An 18,054-nucleotide genomic window follows, 5' to 3' on the forward strand; every position below is an offset into this window, starting at 1 on the left:
TTCCCCTCGCTTCGGAGTTTCACTCCTTCTGTGTCACTGCCCTGTCCAATGCAAGACTGAAGATTGCCAGTTTTTTGCTAGTGTCGGTTAATTTGGTGAGAGAGTGAGAGTGAACATCATGCTGCCATCAATAATTGGTTAGCTCAAGATATGCCTGTCAATGCAGCAGATTGATAGCTGCCTTTATGGGCGTAGTGAGAGGGGACGATGCTAGAAGGAAAATAACCTGAATTTTAAAGGAGCCATTCTTTTAAAATTCAGCTTACTTTCCTTCCAGGTTAGCTGAGAAGTGCCATGGCCAACAAGAGGCTGGGGCCAGGAAGGGTGTGTTCTCTTCCAGGCCTAAGTTGTCCCTGACCCAAGCCTCTTGTTGGCCCTAGCACCACTTGGCTAAAAGGAAAGTAAGCTGAATTTTAAAGGAACCACAGGGTTTTTTTTTTTACAAGGGGGGGGGTCATGGGGAAAAGCACTTTGCTGTATTCCTAGCTGCCTTTGCCTGGTGCCTTTTCATTGTAGTTTTATGGCAAGACCAACGAGCCGCTTCCTGTATTTGCAGTTACATACTACAGATTTGGCAATTTTGAAAAGAAAAATCGTACAGAAGTGATATATATAACATAGATCAGCTGAAAAATCTCAAAATTTATATTGCTATTATTTTTTAACTTTTAGTAAAATGAACATTTACATTGTAATTAGGCTTCCCCTGTGTCCCCTGGCTGCATGACTCTGATGTGTAGCAAGAAAAGAGAAGTTGTGCAAGATGGGTTGGGGGCAGTCCTCTCTTCTTCTCCCCAGGCATCCACAAGGAAGAAAGATTGTGCAGTGAGCTGCTTTTCTCTATTTGCTCCTTTTTTAAAAAGCAGGTCCGCTACATTTGGGCTCCAAGGTGCAGAACGTCCCCCGCCCCAGAGACTATCAATGGGGGGTGGGGCCTAGAAGCCTGTTCAGTTATTTCTTTGTATATAAAGGAATGGTAAAAGGGAATGGTGGAGATCAGGCATGGCAGCTGAGAATGATTAAATCTTGACTGATTAGCATCACTTAAAGACACAGGCAGAATGTGAAAGAATCCCAGAAAAAGGTGGGGGGTGTTTTAGGGGGGGGGGGTTCTAGAGTCCTTACTGTAATTTCTCTCCCGTCAGCCAATTTCCTAAAATTCTAAATTCTTCTTTCTTTCCCCATTCCATGGATGAGCTCCTCTTTCCTAGTTAAAAAGCAGGGATGCAGGATCTACGCTAGGCACTGAGGAGAAGAAACTGCCCCCCCCCCCAAAAAAAAACAACCACAACCAAGCAGCGCCACGAAATCCCGACGTTAACCGGTATCCCGCGAACCTGCTTACTCCAACAACAAGCCTTAGGAGTTCAGTGCAGCACATCCGGCACTGCGCAAACGCCACCTTGGGTCCCGACATGCGCCATGTGAATTGCGCAGAAGAGCGTTGAATGGTTGCCTCTCCGCTTCGGGAAATGTGGCGCCGGGGATGGTGGAGTCCAGCTACTGAGTGGGGAGAGGAAGGCGATACTGTCGCCCTCTCTCTTGCGTCCAGGAATCCGTGACAATCCAGGCTGGAGATCTGTAGCGACAAATATATTTGGAGACGGATGCGAAGAAGAACCGCAAGGTCGTCTTTTCCTTCGCCCAAGGGGAACCCTGGATGGCTTCAGCTGAGCCACTGTACCGAGATGCAGAGGCTCAAATGAATGCTGCCGCCTTCGACGCAAACAGAGGCACGTTTTTTAAGCATGTGCAAAGTGTTTTCCCTTAATGTTGTGTAATTTCACGCTGTGGATTTTCAAATTGGAAGGGGATGGGTGGGTTTTCAGGGAGACTGAAGACCGCCTGAGGTCCCGCCTTTTAAAAGAGCAGTTCCCCGAGCGATGGTTAGCGACCACTTCGTGATCCCCCCGTGGTTTCTTGGTTCATCGGCTATTCCCATTTGGTAGGCATGTTGAACATCATAGGATGTCCATTATTTGCCCTCATGGCCTGAGCATAATTTTTCTGGCCCTGTAAAAACCTGTTAACAACACGTTTCCCTACCTTAGTCCATAACACAATTGCATGACTTATGAATTCAACATTATTTTATTTCCATAGTTAATGATATCTTATAACATAGAATTGGGCTTGCAGTATGGGCTGCGTACTTCTGGAGTCCAGCCAGCATTTATCTGCCTCCTCCATTTGTGGTGTCTTTCTGTAGATTGGTCTTGAGGTAATGAAATTCCAGTATCTTCCTAGAACTTAAGCATCAATTACAGATATAGTTTGTGTTGTGTCTGACATATGTTTTGTACTATTAGGGTCTCAACCCTACACTGACGTTGTTTGAACATAAATAATTTTGAAATCTGTGGGTCTGATTTTATCTGAAAAACTTACTTCCATTAGTGGAGGTGCTATATATGAAAAGGGGCACTTCTCCAGTATGAAGTAAAATGTTTAAAGGGCACTAGGTGACTTACTGTGAATATGACTACTGTTAGCCACATTAACACCATGCCTACTGCTACCATTTGTCTTTTGTCCCTGTCAGCTACATCTGTTATCGAGCAGGCAACCTGAATCAATTCAAAATAAACACAATACAATAAAATAATAAAACAGCAGCATTTAAAGTTATCAATAATAAATCAGTCATTGACATAAAACAATGTCCAGCATACTAAAACAAAATCCAAAACAGCTATAAAAGATGGAACCCCTCAGTTAAAAGCCCAGGTAAAAAGAGATGGTTTTTTTACCACCACCACCCCTCCCCTCCCTTGCATGCCACCCTCACTCCTACCCCTCCCTCCGCTAGGGGTGGGTGGGCCATGTCCAGATGCCAGGCCCCCTCCCCTCCCCTCCCTTGCATGCCATCCTGTTGCCTAAGGCTGCAATCTTGAGAATGGTTTCCCAGGAGCAAGCCCGGGCCTAGGACAAGTTTCTGCCAGGCAAGCTTCAAGGTGGATGACGTTCTAAAGGCTTATGAAATATGATTTGAGACCATGTTGCTACTACTGTTCCTGGAATGGTATCTGAGTTAGGTAGTTTTTCTTTTAAACTAAAGTTATACCAAAGCGATGTCTTGATAATTAGAACTGTCATTTTCAGATTTTTCCTTTCTCTTCTGAGGTTGCTGGTGGATAAAGATGGGGATCAGTCAGTTGCTTTCTCTCTGACCGCATCATGGCTTGCATGGCTTATCCCAGCACAAGTGAGTCCCCCTTTTTGGCAGACAGACATGCTCATCTTATACTGGCCCAGATTAATAAAATGAGATGTGGACACCACTTCTGTGACGTGCAGCTCCAGATTGGTGATGAAGAATTTAAGGTCCATCGACTTGTCCTGGCTGCAAGCAGCCCTTACTTTGCTGCTCTGTTTGCTGGAGGGATGAAAGAGTCCTCGAAGGATGTTGTGCCGATCCTAGGAGTGGATGCTGACATCTTTCAGATCCTGTTGGACTTCATTTACACAGGTAGACTAATTTGTACAACATTATCTCTTGTTATTCTTTATGGCAATGCCTTAGTAGTCCATTTTCCTCTGTCCAAATATTTTAGTTCACTTAATATTAACTATTTTACAGGCAATCCCATCATTAGGTAAACAAAAGAGTTACCTGTGTCGACAGCAGTTGGAGACCATCTGTTGTTTCTGCACATCTGCCTCTGTACTGAGGGTGATGTTAAGGATTAAGACTTAAACATACATGTTGTCAGTGGGACTCTCATCAAAGGAACCCTGGTTTTTCTTACTTCCTTGTTAAAATAATGCAAGAAGCCATTGTTTCAGAGAATGTGGCATTCTTTCTCCTGTGCAGCAGATAACAGATCTGTGTCTCACAAAAAGCAAATGCAAAGACAAGACTCTTCTCTGTACTGTACTAGGGAATACAAGTGGGGTCTCGCATGACTTTAAAGAGTCTCATGTCTAGAAAGGAAGCGGATTTGGAAGAAGGGTTCTAGCCTAAGCTTCTCTTTTCATGCCATTTTTTCTATGGGCAGGGAGTTCTGTGTATATAAGAAAAAGAGGGAAGTGTAAATGCTTTTGCCTTGTCTAATTAGTTAATTATTTTAATGTGTGCTGATTCCCCTCTAAGATATTAGTAACATAACAATCGTGCCACATGAGATATTACTGGTTTATGTGGGGAAACCATAAGTTAACAAGATTTTATATTGTCTGAAAAATGGTCTGCCTTGTTGTGCACCCAGGCCTAGTCAGCATTGGCGAGAATAATGTTCAGGAGCTGATTGTGGCGGCAGACATGTTCCAGCTCATTGAAGTGGTGAACCTTTGCTGTGAATTTCTAAAGGGACAGATTGACCCCACAAACTGCATTGGACTCTTCCAATTCTCCGAGCAAATTGCCTGTCATGATCTGATGGAATTCACAGAGAATTACATCCATGCCCACTTCCTGGAAATCCAGAATGGAGAGGAATTCCTGGCACTGACAAAAGACCAGCTTGTTAAGATTTTACGAAGTGAGGAGCTGAGCATAGAAGATGAATACCAGGTTTTCATAGCAGCAATGCAATGGATCCTAAAGGATCTGGGAAGAAGAAAGAAACATGTGGTAGAAGTGCTGGATACAGTTAGATTTCCTTTACTACCTCCACAAAGACTTTTAAAGTACATAGAAGGTAACTAAGAGTTAGCAGTATGCAAATTTAAATACTGTGTACTTTCACATCATGATTGCAGTGGGCTGGTGTAACTCTCCATGTAGAACTGTAGTAGAAGTTTAGGGGATTGAGTTTGTGAAGTGTAGCTGCTACAATAATGGGGTGCCCCTTTGAAGTATTAGTGGCTTGATTGGTAACATTGATAGATAACAAACATGGCTTATGCATTAAGGAACTCTGGTTTGACATAAGGCCTCTGTGTTAGTTAATCTGGTTTGACATAAGGCCTCTGTATTAGTTAATCTGGCTTAATTGCTGGTTTTTATACATGTTTATTTGTGGGTTTAACTAATTTTATAATTGATTTTACAATGTTGTAAGCCTATCTAGAAAACCTTTTTTCCTCTGCAGACTCATCAAAATCTGAGTGTGAAAGAATGCAGCAGGTTTTAATTTGAGTCTGTATAATGATTAGAATGGTTGTGGTGGGTTTTCTGGGCTGTGTGGTCGTGGTCTGGTGGATCTTGTTCCTAACGTTTCGCCTGCATCTGTGGTTGGCATCTTCAGAGGTGTATCACAGAGGGAAGTCTGTTACACACTGTGGCCACAGCCAGACCACAGCCACACAGCCCGGAAAACCCACCACAACCAGTTGAATCTGGCCGTGAAAGCCTTTGACAATACAATGATTAGAATGTTGAACTAGGTTCTGGGAGACCCAAATTCAAATCACCATTGTGCCTTGGAAGTTTGCTGGGTGAACTTGGGCAAGTCGGCCAGTCTCTTCCGAGCCTACCTTACAGGATTGTTAGGAGAACAATGTAAATTGCTTTGTGTCCCTTTTGGAAATAAAGTTGGGGTATGAAGGAAATAAGTAATCATTGGGGTTCAGCACGGAGGGGGAAATGATGTGTATGAATTTTTTATATTATTATTGTTACCGCTTTTGAACTTGTGGGATGGGGAAGTTTAATTTCATTACTCGAAACGACACGCATGCACAACTTTTTAATGGAGTGGCTGTTACTAATAGTTCAGTTGTTTTGCACTCTCTAGGGGTTCCTGATTTCAGTCTTCGAGTGGCTCTTCAAACTCTGTTAAAAGAATACTGTGAAGTGTCTAAGTCTCTCAAAGAGAACAAGGTGAGCAGTTTCCTGCAGCCATCCAAGTCTCGTCCTCGGAGGAAAGCCAGGAAGTATCTTTATGCCGTAGGTAAGGTCCAGTCTCCTTGTTTAGCGTTTTGGATTTCTTCAAAGCCTGAAAAACTGTATTTATTTATTTTATTACTTTATTCATAGCCTGCCTTTCTCTCTGATAATCAAAACAGTTCCCAAAATATAAAAACAGTGCAGCCAGTCAGAATAAGACATCCAACAGGCAATGCAACAGGACTAGAATTACAAAATTAGAAGACAGTGAATGTGAACATACACACACATGCACAAGACCAGTCTTAAGACATGACATACCATAAACACTGCGGAAAATGGTTTGCCAAAATAGAAGAAAGGCAACCAAAGCAAGATAATACATACAGTAAGCAGTATATCTTTATGAAAATACAATTTTGAACCATTCTGTTATACCATAGCTCTGTTTTCTTTGTGAAAATGCCCTCCTGAACAATCCTATTTTACATCATTTGCAGACTGTCAGAAGATTCATAGGAGCCTTTCTGACCTCCTCAGGCAGGCTGTTTCACAAGGCACAATAGAGAAAGTTTGGATAAGGGCTGCTGTTGGTTTAACCCATTTGCAAGGAGGCACCTTCTGAGGAATTTGCTCAGATGAGTGAAGCTGTTCAGTGAGCATAGCAGGAGAGATGGTCTTGCAGATAAGTGGGTCCAAATTGGAGGGCTTTGTAGGTGATAACTAGTTTCTTGAGTTGAACCCAGTTAGTTGCTCAATAGCCCATGGAGCACCTAGAGAGTAAGCATAACATATATACTCTCCCAAGCTCTCAATAATAAGTGAGCTGTGGCATTCTGTTCTTGTTGGAGTTTCCAATACAGTAGCCAAACCTTGAGATTACTGCATGATGGATCCACATGGCCAGACTGATTGAGTCAAGGTAAGGTGCCATCTTATGGTCTAAATGAAAATGGAGGAGAGTGGCAGGGTTTGCAGCTGCATCAGTTCTTAGGCTCTTAACTGAATCAGTGATGGTCAGTTGAATCCTGTCAAATGTCCTTCAAAACATCAGCCTTCCCAACCAGCATCACTTCTGTCTTGTCCTGATTCAGTTTCAGTTTAGCCATTTAACCACAAGAGTCAGGGAGTAGCTCAGGACCTCTGCAGCAATCCTGGGCAATTTGGATAAAGAAATGTACAGGTGGGTGTTGTCAGTATGTCGATAGCAGCTTGCTTCAAAACCATGAATGATTTCTCCTAAGTGCTTTACATAGAGATTAAATAGCATGGGGGATAAGACGAAACTTTGTGGAACCATCCAGGACAAGTCCCACACTGATGACAATTAGTCTCCAACAACAACTTTCTAAGACCAATCCATAAGTAACGATTTAAGACCATCACATTTCTGTCTCTGAATCCCTGAACGAGGGAGCATGGCCCATAGTGTCAGAGGCTGCTGATAAATCCAGTAAGCGACACAGAGGTGAAGTGCATATGTACATTCAAATGAAGATAATCAAGTTAAAGCACAAGAAATGCTGAATAGAACCCTGAAAGGCATTTACACTGTGTCTGCTTCTTTAATAGGGGGATATACTCGTCTGCAGGGAGGCCGTTGGAGTGACAGCAGAGCCCTCAGTTGTGTAGAGCGTTTTGACACTTTCAGTCAGTACTGGACTACTGTGTCTTCCTTACACCAGGCTCGCAGTGGGCTGGGAGTTGTCGTAGTAGGAGGAATGGTCTACGCTATAGGAGGTAAGAGTGAAAAATCCCTGGAGGGGTAGGGACAATATATGATTCTTTACTATGTGTCCATCAGCCTTTTCATTAAATGTAAGAACTCAGCCATAGGCAGATATATCATGTTGTGTCTAAAACTGGAGTACATCAAAGATGCAGTGATGTCCAGAGTTTGGCAGACAGAGTATCTGTGAGCAGTTGGGGCTGCTAGGGTGAGACTGGACACCCCAGCACCATGCAGGCACAAGCCCACTGTCTTGGGGAGAGATGTGTGTTTGCTTACAAAAATTCATAGACAAACACAATGAAACAGTTTCCCAACAACACATCTGGTCATCCAGAATAATAATAAAAAATGGGCCATGCCTTCTCAGCTTTTTTCAGTGTTTTGTCCTTCATTATCTGCCTCTATTTCTGGAGGAGGGCTGTGAAATGTCTTTCTCCTTTCATAGTGAGAAGTGGAGGAAGAAACTTGTACCATGTGTTTTCACCCTCCTGAAGCCTGTGTATTATTACATCTGTCTGTCTCGTGCATGCATATTTACATGGACATATACATAATTAAGAAACTTGCTAAAACTTTGTGTTTGACCAGGCAAATATTGGTGGCGTAGGAGGTTAAGAGCTCGTGTATCTAATCTGGAGGAACCGGGTTTGATTCCCAGCTCTGCCGCCTGAGCTGTGGAGGCTTATCTGGGGAATTCAGATTAGCCTGTACACTGTACACACACGCCAGCTGGGTGACCTTGGGCTAGTCACAGCTTCTCGGAGCTCTCTCAGCCCCACCTACCTCACAGTGTGTTTGTTGTGACGGGGGAAGGGCAAGGAGATTGTAAACCCCTTTGAGTCTCCTGCAGGAGAGAAAGGGGGGATATAAATCCAAACTCTTCTTCTTCTTCTGCTTCAAATCATTTTCTTGTTCCCTGTGATATTGGTGCTAAAACATGATTTAGTGTTGAGATTCAGTAATCATTTTCAGCAGGTTTTGTATGGTTTCCTTGCCTTTGTATAGTTTTCTTTCCTTTGTCACTTGGTACATCAGACATCGTAGGCCGCATCCAGGATGGAGCTGTCCTTTATCTCAGCTGCCCTGGCTATGGATGTGGTAAAATTTCTGCCAGCAGTAAAAACTATATTTGGTATGTAGTGGGGGGGAAAATGCAGAGAAGAGTAAAGGATTTGATTTGTAATTTGTTTTTCTGGGCTTCTGAAGTTTACTAATGCAGAAGTTTTTGTACTCTCTATTAGTTTGAAATGCATTCTTTACAAAACACATCCACTTCCAGTAACATTCTCGTGATGCATTACTTACTGGACCATAAGATTTACAAGACAAAAACTACTTAAAATTTCATTTATAAATCAAATGGTAACTACTGGGGTTGAGTTGCAGTTAAAAGAATTGCAACATTTATATTTACTGCTTACATAGTTTGCATCTGTATTTTTGTGACATTCAGAAATGCTTAGCACTCATTCCTTTTAATGTCCATATCCTTTTTTTTTGAAGTTTTTCTTCACCTGAGCATTGAGAACTGGGGTTTCACAGATCCCAATCCAGTGCTTTAACCACTATACTATTCTGACTCTTATTCTGTGGCTGGTCCATGTAGTTACAGAGATAGAAAACATTAAAGAATATCTAGTCCAGCCAATAAAAGAAGGCCTTCCATGTCCACTCAGCAGACCAGGCCTAAATAGCATCAGACCATAGGCAGAGCAAGATGGTGTCACAGGACAGATGTTGGAGCAAATATAAGCTTTCTCATTTAAAAAGTTAAACAAGTCTCCATCCCTTGTTATTGCAGTTATGAGTGGTCCGGGAAGTTATGGGCTTCTTGCCCTTTCCCGTGATTCCTAGTACCGTCATTCTGCCAGGACTGTGTCTTGTGCATACTTTCTCTTTTTCCTTTTACCATTTAGCCCTTCAGTTCTTCCTGATGTTTTGTATTCTCCACAAATGTAACTATTGCATATATGTCCAGGATGGCCTGATGAGCATAATTTATGTTTATTGGAGAATTTTTATTTCCAGCATCACACATATAGCTGTGATTTACTGTGTCCCTTAGTTTGTTTTTAGTAGAAAATTACTAAAAGCTGGTTAGAGGTTCAGACTCTTGGCATGGAGAGAACCTTTGTTTGACCTGACCAATGGAGTGGTAATTTTGTAACTTGTATTAAGTCTTTCAAGTGGATGGACTTTGGGTGAACACCACCTTATTTACATCAGATTCTTAACTCCTTTGTGTTTTGCCTCTCTCCTAAGGTGAAAAAGATTCTATGATTTTTGACTGTACTGAACGCTATGATCCTGTTACGAAGCAGTGGGCAGCTATAGCATCTATGAACCATCCTCGCTGTGGATTAGGAGTGTGTGCCTGTTATGGAGCCATTTATGCTTTTGGCAAGTCTTTTCATTGATCAGCCAATCCTTAAACTCAGAGCAGTACTTCATTAGCATTGTATACCAATGGGAACAGAAATAACGCCAGCATATATCAGCAGTAACTAACAATTAGCTTTTCTAGCAGAATATTGTTTTTAGCAAAAATCAAATACAGAGGTTTTCCTGCATTAAGACTTCAAAATGTTCAACCATGAATACATGCTGATAAAGTAGCTGAAAGCAAAGTACTCCCTAACCTGCAACTTGCCTACTCATTGCATGATTTATTAAGGAATTAAGTCTGCGAAATGACATTTCTCAGTCCATAAAACCGGATCTTGTGGGGAAATGGATGATGGTGGTTTGTCTCAGTGACTGTTGTGGAAGAACTTTGATGTGTAAGCCATGCACCTTTTTTACCCACTTCCAAAGAACTTTGAATCTTGAGATTTTTAAGAACAATGTCTGTAGAAAACAAAGGAATTGTCTAGAATATAACTTTGTAAGCATGGTCCTGTAATTTAACTCTTGTTGCATTGGCTTTTGTGTGTGACGATGGATTGATAGCTTTTGCTCCTAATGTTTCAGCCACATCTGTGGCTGTTGTCTTTAGAGGCGTACCATGACATAGGTGCGAGTGAAACATTAGGAGCAAAAACTACCAACTATAGCCATACATCCTGGAAAACCCATAACAACTAGTCAGTTCCAGCTATGAAAGCCATTGATAGTATCTTGATGCATTTATGTGTATTTACGTGTATTTAAAAAAACTGTGCTGTGTAAAACTTCCATGTTGTATTACATGTCTTTTTGCGTCCTTTGGTTGCAGGAGGTTGGGTTGGAGCAGAGATTGGCACTTCAGTTGAGCGTTTTGATCCTGATGAGAATAACTGGGAAGTGGTGGATCGCATGGCAGTGCCTCGTTACAATTTTGGATGCTGTGAACTACAAGGTGAGTTATCCCAGTGGTGGCATATGTGTAAAGTCCAATTTCTGTTTATTGTAACAGAGAATAAGTATAATCTATTTGTCACACCTGCTCTCTATTACATTTTTGTTGAGAATTCCCACATGAAAGAATAAATGGAGGAAAGAAGGAGCATCCAGTTATGTTCAACACCAATACTACAACGCTAAAGCCAAAAAAGCAAAAAATGTAGGAATAGGGTCATAGAGTTGGAAGAGACCCCAAGGGCCATCAAGTCCAACCCCCGCCATGCAGGAACACACAATCAAAGCACTCCCAACATATGTTCATTCAGCTTCTGTTTAAAAACATTCAAAGAAGGAGACTCCACAACTCTCCAAGGCCATGAATTCCACTGTTGAACAGCCCTGACAGTCAAAAAGTGTAATAGAGAGCAGGTGTGACAAATAGTTCGTTTACTTTTGATGTGAACCCTTTCCACTTTTGTGGTTTGGAGATCCTAACAAGTTATTTCCTAGATCTTAGTCCCTCACCAGTTGTAGAGCATATATCATAGTTTTCTTCTAGCCAGATACTTCTTCAAACTGTACCATCTATATCCCTATATGTTCTTACTGTGCTCTGTGCCACTGGATTATACCTATTCTCTAACAGCTTTACACAAATTGACTGAGGGCTTTAAAATTATCTATGAAGGCAATGGTGTGTCTATACTGCTAAGTAAGGTACTGCGTCTCCATCCCTCCAGGGCAAAGGGATGGTTAGGATTAAGGTGATGTCACCTCTTGGTAGGGTGTCAAGTGACTATTGTGGGTCAAGTGACTATAGTGCAGAATTTGCATTGCAGGCAAGAGGAAGAAGACAAATAATTTTTAAAAATCACTGAATTGTTTCTGAGATGAACTTTTAAAAAAGAAACAGTAAGTTTTCAAAATGGTGGGAAGGTGGGAAGGAGTTGCTCATTGCTATTTAATTGTCTGTTTGTGTATCTTATTTATAGCCTGCCTTTCTCACTGAGGCTGAAGATGAATTATATAGAGTAAAGGGGGAAAATGTAATCATACAGCGTAAGTTATTCAATGAATAATGTTTTGGGACCAGGAATACAAATTGAAAGATAGTGTGGGCAGCCAGGGCCACAAACAGCATCCAGCAGAAGCTCAGAACGATTATACCATTATGTTCCACCCATCAATTGCAATAGTACTGAATGCATTGTTAGGGCAAGTATTTTTCTAGCTCAAAATATTGTGTTTAGAGTGCTCAGAAAGCCTGGTATCCTCCCAGAGTGCAGTCTTGAAAGACAATATGCAAACAGAAAATGAATCCTTGTTACCACTGTTTCTCGGGTAACAATAAGTGATTTCAGCTCAGCAACATAGTGAGGCGCAGGAAGCCGGTGTTTCTTCAAGGCAGAGTATTTTATTCGGAAGCGATGGTGACAGCTCGTGCAGGAGAATCGCACTCTCGTAACCAAGCGCAAGAACTTTTATACACCAACATCAAAGAGAGCAAAGGGGCAGGTAAAGGGGGCAGGTAGGGGGTAGGTCCCCTACCGAACACCAATAAAGAAACATCAATACAAAAGACAGATACAATTTCAACTTTTGTGAATGGGATCACGAAATCCCGCTGTCAAGCATCTTCCCCCGAGACTTCGCAATGGTGCTGAAAGGAGAGCGGAGAAGGTCCATTCAGAGAATCTGGGTGGGCTCGCTACTGCACCCAGTTATCTACTTTATCAGATGGCTGTTTCCTTAAGTTATGATCTGAGGCTCCCGCACCTCAGTCCAGTAACAAAAGAGAGTTTAAACAGTCCAATGACGATCCCGACACGTTCTCCAACTGCTGGGACCTCTGGGCGCTGTCATCAAACTCGATTTGCAAAACCAAAGAGGGTCTTTGTTTCAGCTGGGAAGTGGGCTGGGGGCTGGCTCGAACTGAATTCCAGAGCCAACTTCCTTGTGCCTCTAATATTCACCATTCTAAGCCATTACATTTTCCCAATACAGTTTACCTAAAATGACATTTTGCTTAACTTAACCAAGGCTAAACTTAAGCTGGGCATACTAGACTTAGTACAAAAAGCATAATACGTATTTAACAGAGCAGATCAGGGGACAAAACCTGTTTGGGAACATCAATAAAATCACATTTGTGGGTCATAGGAACTTCTGGGCTACACTGGTCTCTGCATCTTGACCTGGAGCCAGTGTAGTCAGGTAACTTAACAGGAAAATATTTTTGCTATTTTCCTGGGCGGTATCATCCTAACGAAGGAACTCCCTTCAACTGTGATTCATAAACTGTCCTATTAATAAAGGTCCCTGAAATTATCTGAAGTAACTGGGCCGTAGATTGGATCATTAGCAGGACCTGTTTCCTGTAAGTCCCCTTTATAGTCAACATTCAGGTTGCATGGATTTAATAGAAACTGTTTGGTTCCAGGTTTAATTTATGTTGTTGGAGGCATTGGCAATGAAGGAATAGAACTGTGTTCTGTGGAAGTCTACGATCCAATTTCTAAGTGCTGGGCTGCACTTCCTGCAATGAGTACCAGAAGGGCATACCTGGGTGTGGCTTCTTTGAACGACTGTATTTATGCCATTGGAGGATGGAATGAGACTCAAGATGCACTCCCAACTGTTGAGAAATACTCCTTTGAAGAGGTAGTGTTGAATTCCCACAAATCAGATTATAGTATGTTCATTTGCATAGTCTCCGACTTGAGTTGGGCATATTTGTAAACCTACTACCTTCTCACTCCAATTCATGCATTTCATGCCACAGAAACCTGACAGAAGCCACCGTGTTTCCCCAAAAATAAGACAGAGTATTAATTTTTACTCCAAAAGATGCGTTAGGGCTTATTTTCTGGGGGTGTCTTTATTTTTTCCATGATTTTGCACCCCCACGTGACCAGATCAGCTGCACCAGGGAATCTGTATCTAGGGCTTATTTTTGGAGTAGGGCTTATATTTCCAAGTATCCTCAAAAAATCATGCTAGGGCTTACTTTCGGGGAAACAGGATAACAATGGTCAGAATACTTTTTATCTTCATACTGCTACAGAATTAAAATATGGTAACTGATGAATGTTATTGCCATGGTGTAGTGAAAGAAATATATCACATCTTCATTAAAGGCTCAAACTAGTCATTGTTCATTATATTGTTTGATATCACAGCTGACAGTTCTTTATCTGGTTGTTGGCCTTTCATTACAATTCAAGCCTCACCCAGAGGCCTAGGAAGTTGTAATGCATTGGCGTAGTATTCGTGTGGATCACAGCAGGGCTGCCTTCTGTTTCAAGTGTTTTACATGTCTTACACTGGGCAATTCTAGTCACCAGCCTTCTCAGGAAAGCCTTTTCTGCTTTTCAGCGCCAAACAGGAGAAAGGACTACATTAGTCTTGACCAGGGGTCCCCAAACTACGGCCCGGGGGCCAAATCAGGCCCCCGGAAGACATTTATCCAGCCCGCTGGGCAAAAGCGGATCTCCCCCTACTCTATCTCCTTTTCCCCAGGTTTACAAACAGCATTAAGCACGGGCGACTCGCTGCTCATTCCAAGCGGCCGGAGGGGACCGTACCAATGCAGCAAGGGGGGGAGAGAGAAAGGCGGCGGAGCTTCAGGGCCGGATTGGAAGGGGACCGCGGGGGTGGGGGGCTCGGCCAGGGGCGGGTCGAGGGCGGATGGATGGCGCCCCCCCCCCCGCGGGCGGCACTTGGTCCGGCCCCCGGCTGGGCTCTGGCCATGCGTGAACTGGCCCCCTGTTTAAAAAGTTTGGGGACCCCTGGTCTTGACTCTCGGACATGTCTAGACCTGTTCAGTAGAATGGAGGTGGTGAGAGGTGATTTGAGCATTCTTGTGACCGTAGACATTAATATCAGCCTCTTTTTCTCCTTTCTGTTGGTCCAGTGACTTTTGTTAGGACAATTATAAAGTGTATATGAGGTGGTTGCTAGAGAGGTTGGCAAGTTGTGGCTGGGGGAAGCACATCTGGCCTCTGGAAGCTTTTCCTCTGGCCCCCAGGTGTCAAGACAAATGGCTTCCTAGCTGCAGCATCAGCTAGCAAACCAATGCCCTCCAAAAGTGGCTCAGTCACTCAGCTGTTCAGAGCTCAGAGTAACAGAAAAGACCACATCTGAGTCTCTGTTGGGCTTTGATTTTTTTAGATTTTTAATTTAAATTGTATCAATATACAAACACATATTTTGCACTCCATTTCAATCTTTTACTGGGTCATTGCTTTTATATTTAATCAAACATGTTGGTTAGGTCACCTCCCCCCTTCCATTTCACCCTTAAGATGGCCAATTTGGCAAAACCATTTTTGTGTAACACCTTGTATCAATTCATTTAATATTAAATAGTTAGAATGCTTTTCTGAATTAGAATGTATTTCATAAATAACATTTTTAAACATTTTATTAAGACTTATTAAATGACATAAAGAAACCAATATCCTAAAGACAAAAAGAAAGTCACATTACAAAAAAAAGAAAAAACACACAAAATGGCTCCCAATTTCCTCTGCACCAAATATAGTCACACAAATGTTTACCACTTGCTTACTTACAGTCAAAATAGAAATTAACTCTTCATTAATATCCTTAAAACAATTCACACTTTTCCTCTTAAATCCTTTTCTTTGATCTTCTACTCATCAAAACCACAAATCATCAATTCATTTATTTCAATTTTGCACAAAAAGGGTTTCCAATTATCTGTGAATTTAGATAAGGTCTTTTCTCTAATCAAAGGTGTAAGTTTTACCATCTCTGCCAGTTCCAATAATTTCACGAGCCAATCTTTAGTTGTAGGTATGGATGAAGTTTTCCATTTTTGTGCATATAATATTCCAGATGTGCTTCCTCCAGTTATAATTTGCTTATCTCACTGGACCAACAGGAAAAAAAAATGTCTAAACCCCAAAAGATACACTTCTGGTTTCATTTGTATATCAGTCTTTAAAATCTTCTGGATTACTGCATACATTTGTGTCCAGAAATTTTTAGTTTCCTTACAAGTCCATCATAGATAATGAAATGAGCCTTCATGATGTTCACATTTCCGACACTGATTTGAAACATTTTTATACATTTTTGCCAATTTCTCTGGTTGTAAGTACCATTCATTTTATAAAGTTCTCTTCAAGATTAGAATTTAAGACTAGAACTTTGAGACTTTTTAATCACATATTCTCCCATCGTTCTGTTTGTATGTTTTACCCAGAGTTCACAGTTGAAATAAATTCTTCACCTACAGCTTTGTGGAACAAAAATTTTACATAGATAACAATTTTTAAAATGTTTTTTTTTTTCAGGAGAAATGGGTGGAAGTTGCTTCAATGAAGGCTCCAAGAGCTGGTGTGTGTGTTGCTGCTGTAAATGGCCTCCTGTACGCCACGGGAGGCAGGACTGCTAGTTTTGATTCTGCTGCCCCAGTAACTTCAGACTCTGTTGAAGTTTATAATCCACACATGGATACTTGGACTGAAATCGCTAACATGATCACCAGCCGCTGTGAAGGAGGTGTAGCAGTGCTTTGAAGAAGACAATCCTTGTAAAAAAAATCAGCAGGGATTGGGGAGTGGACATTAAGTATTCTGTGAAAAGGATTTGGGCACTAAGAAAGAAGACTGTTGTCTAGAGATGGAGGAGACTTCAGTTGTGCTCATTCCAGTGACTACAGTGCCTGCTGAAGACTTAAGGTTTCTATCTGAAGCATAATCCATGCATCATTCTAAAGCCATAAAAGCGTTTGATGATGCTCGCACTTGACGCAAGTTAAATAACCTCCTCTTTTTCATAGAATAGGGTCCAGTTTGGATGACTAGAATTTTACAGTGCTTGAAGTGTAGCAGTTAATGATAATTTAACCAGGTCATTTCGTAATGGAAGTTCCTAAGCAATGGGGTTTGCTCAAATTTTTCACACTCCAGAAACTTTTTGAAAGACCTTTTTTTAAAAAAAGAAAAATTGTCCCTTCTGTTTTTTTCAAAGGCCAGTGGATTTCACTGGTACTCATTTTGAAGCTGAGTAATGTAATCTCAGTCTTTTGAGGATGACAATTTTTATTTTAAAAAAGAAAAACTCTGCACAAAAATTGGTATGTGGGCTAAACTGCTGAGAGAGTGAGACTCTATAAGGAATGCTTTATCCCAAGTCCAGCACACTAGAAAACCTCCAAGGATTGTGGCAGGCAAGAATCCATACACAAATATAGATGCTGTAGAGACCCTGCATGGCGTAGTGGGTAGGAGTAGGTGGATTCTAATCTGGAGAACTGGGTTTGATTTCTCACACTTCCGCATGAATCTGGGTGATCTTGGGCCACTCACAGTTCTCTCAGAACTATCTCAGCCCCATCTGCCTCACAAGGTGCCTGTTATGGGGGGGGGGGAGGAAAAGTGGTTGTATGCCATTTGAGACTCCTTACAGTAAAGAAAAGTGGGATATAAAAACCAACTCTTCTTCAGTTACTGTAGCTGTAATGTGAAGAATTTATTTAGTCTTTGTGGGCTCTTATACATGCTGGCATTGGTGTTTATATAGCTTACTCTTTTTTTCTTTGTAAACATATGTTTGCCACAGAAGAAATGGTGAAGAAAATCTTATAACAGGAATAGAACTTGAATTTTAAACTGCCAATAACTGTAAATGTTTGAAATCAACTTTTGAAGGACAAAACAAGTTAAAAATGTAATAAACTGCTCAGCTAAGCTCTAGTCATCAACCACTGAGAACATTATTTTTCAGAAACCTACTTCTGCAGTAAATTTTTGTTTTTGACTGTGACTTTAAAACATATCTGCTACTTTCAGTGGAACTTCATGCTTAGGAATATTCACTAACTCTGTGATTCTCTATTCATCAGTAAGTCCTGTTACTTTTAACTGTATTTGGATTCAGGTAAATGTGCAATTGCATATACATCCTGCTTTCCTCCTCAGCTGGAACTCCATGCAGTTTAAGATATTCTCCCCTCTCCTATTTTTTTAAAACCACCACCCTGTGAAATAAGTCAGACTGAAATTATGGGATGGGCTGAAGATCACTCAGCAAGTTTCCATAGTATGTGTGAGGATTTAAACCCAGGTCTCCCAGGATTTGCAGTCTGACATTCTATCCACTATGTCATGCTGACTCTCTATGTTCAGAATTACCACTGTACAATCTGAATCTCTTTTCAACAGCTAGAACTCCAGAATGTAACTAAAGCTTCAATAAATGT

The 18,054-nt window shown here is 41.5% G+C and overlaps 1 protein-coding gene across 3 annotated transcripts; it reads left to right on the plus strand.

Moving 5' to 3' along the window:
• Window positions 1–1,407: 1,407 nt before the first annotated feature.
• On the plus strand, window positions 1,408–17,202 carry LOC125432566 (intracisternal A particle-promoted polypeptide). 3 transcript variants are annotated; one of them, XM_048496233.1, is made up of 9 exons: window positions 1,408–1,733; window positions 3,103–3,469; window positions 4,209–4,640; window positions 5,679–5,834; window positions 7,343–7,510; window positions 9,765–9,902; window positions 10,717–10,839; window positions 13,264–13,484; window positions 16,145–17,202. In XM_048496233.1, the coding sequence occupies exons 2-9, from the start codon at window positions 3,178–3,180 to the stop codon at window positions 16,367–16,369; spliced, it is 1,755 nt and encodes a 584-aa protein (XP_048352190.1). In that variant the 5' UTR covers window positions 1,408–1,733; window positions 3,103–3,177; the 3' UTR covers window positions 16,370–17,202. The 3 variants fall into 3 exon arrangements, with proteins under 3 accessions (XP_048352190.1, XP_048352191.1, XP_048352192.1); XM_048496234.1 differs by having other exon boundaries at window positions 3,124–3,469; XM_048496235.1 differs by lacking the exon at window positions 7,343–7,510.
• Window positions 17,203–18,054: the final 852 nt, after the last annotated feature.

The sequence above is a fragment of the Sphaerodactylus townsendi genome, linkage group LG05, assembly GCF_021028975.2.
Source record: "Sphaerodactylus townsendi isolate TG3544 linkage group LG05, MPM_Stown_v2.3, whole genome shotgun sequence".
In the NCBI taxonomy this organism is placed as follows: Eukaryota; Metazoa; Chordata; class Lepidosauria; order Squamata; family Sphaerodactylidae; genus Sphaerodactylus; species Sphaerodactylus townsendi.

Bases quoted from the DNA above. Each gene is read 5' to 3' on its own strand.
- LOC125432566 (XM_048496233.1), top strand. From the start codon at position 3,178: ATGGCTTGCATGGCTTATCCCAGCACAAGTGAGTCCCCCTTTTTGGCA. The intron at 5,835-7,342 runs GTAAGGTCCAGT...CTTCTTTAATAG, and splicing joins GAAGTATCTTTATGCCGTAG to GGGGATATACTCGTCTGCAG. The intron at 9,903-10,716 runs GCAAGTCTTTTC...CTTTGGTTGCAG, and splicing joins TGGAGCCATTTATGCTTTTG to GAGGTTGGGTTGGAGCAGAG.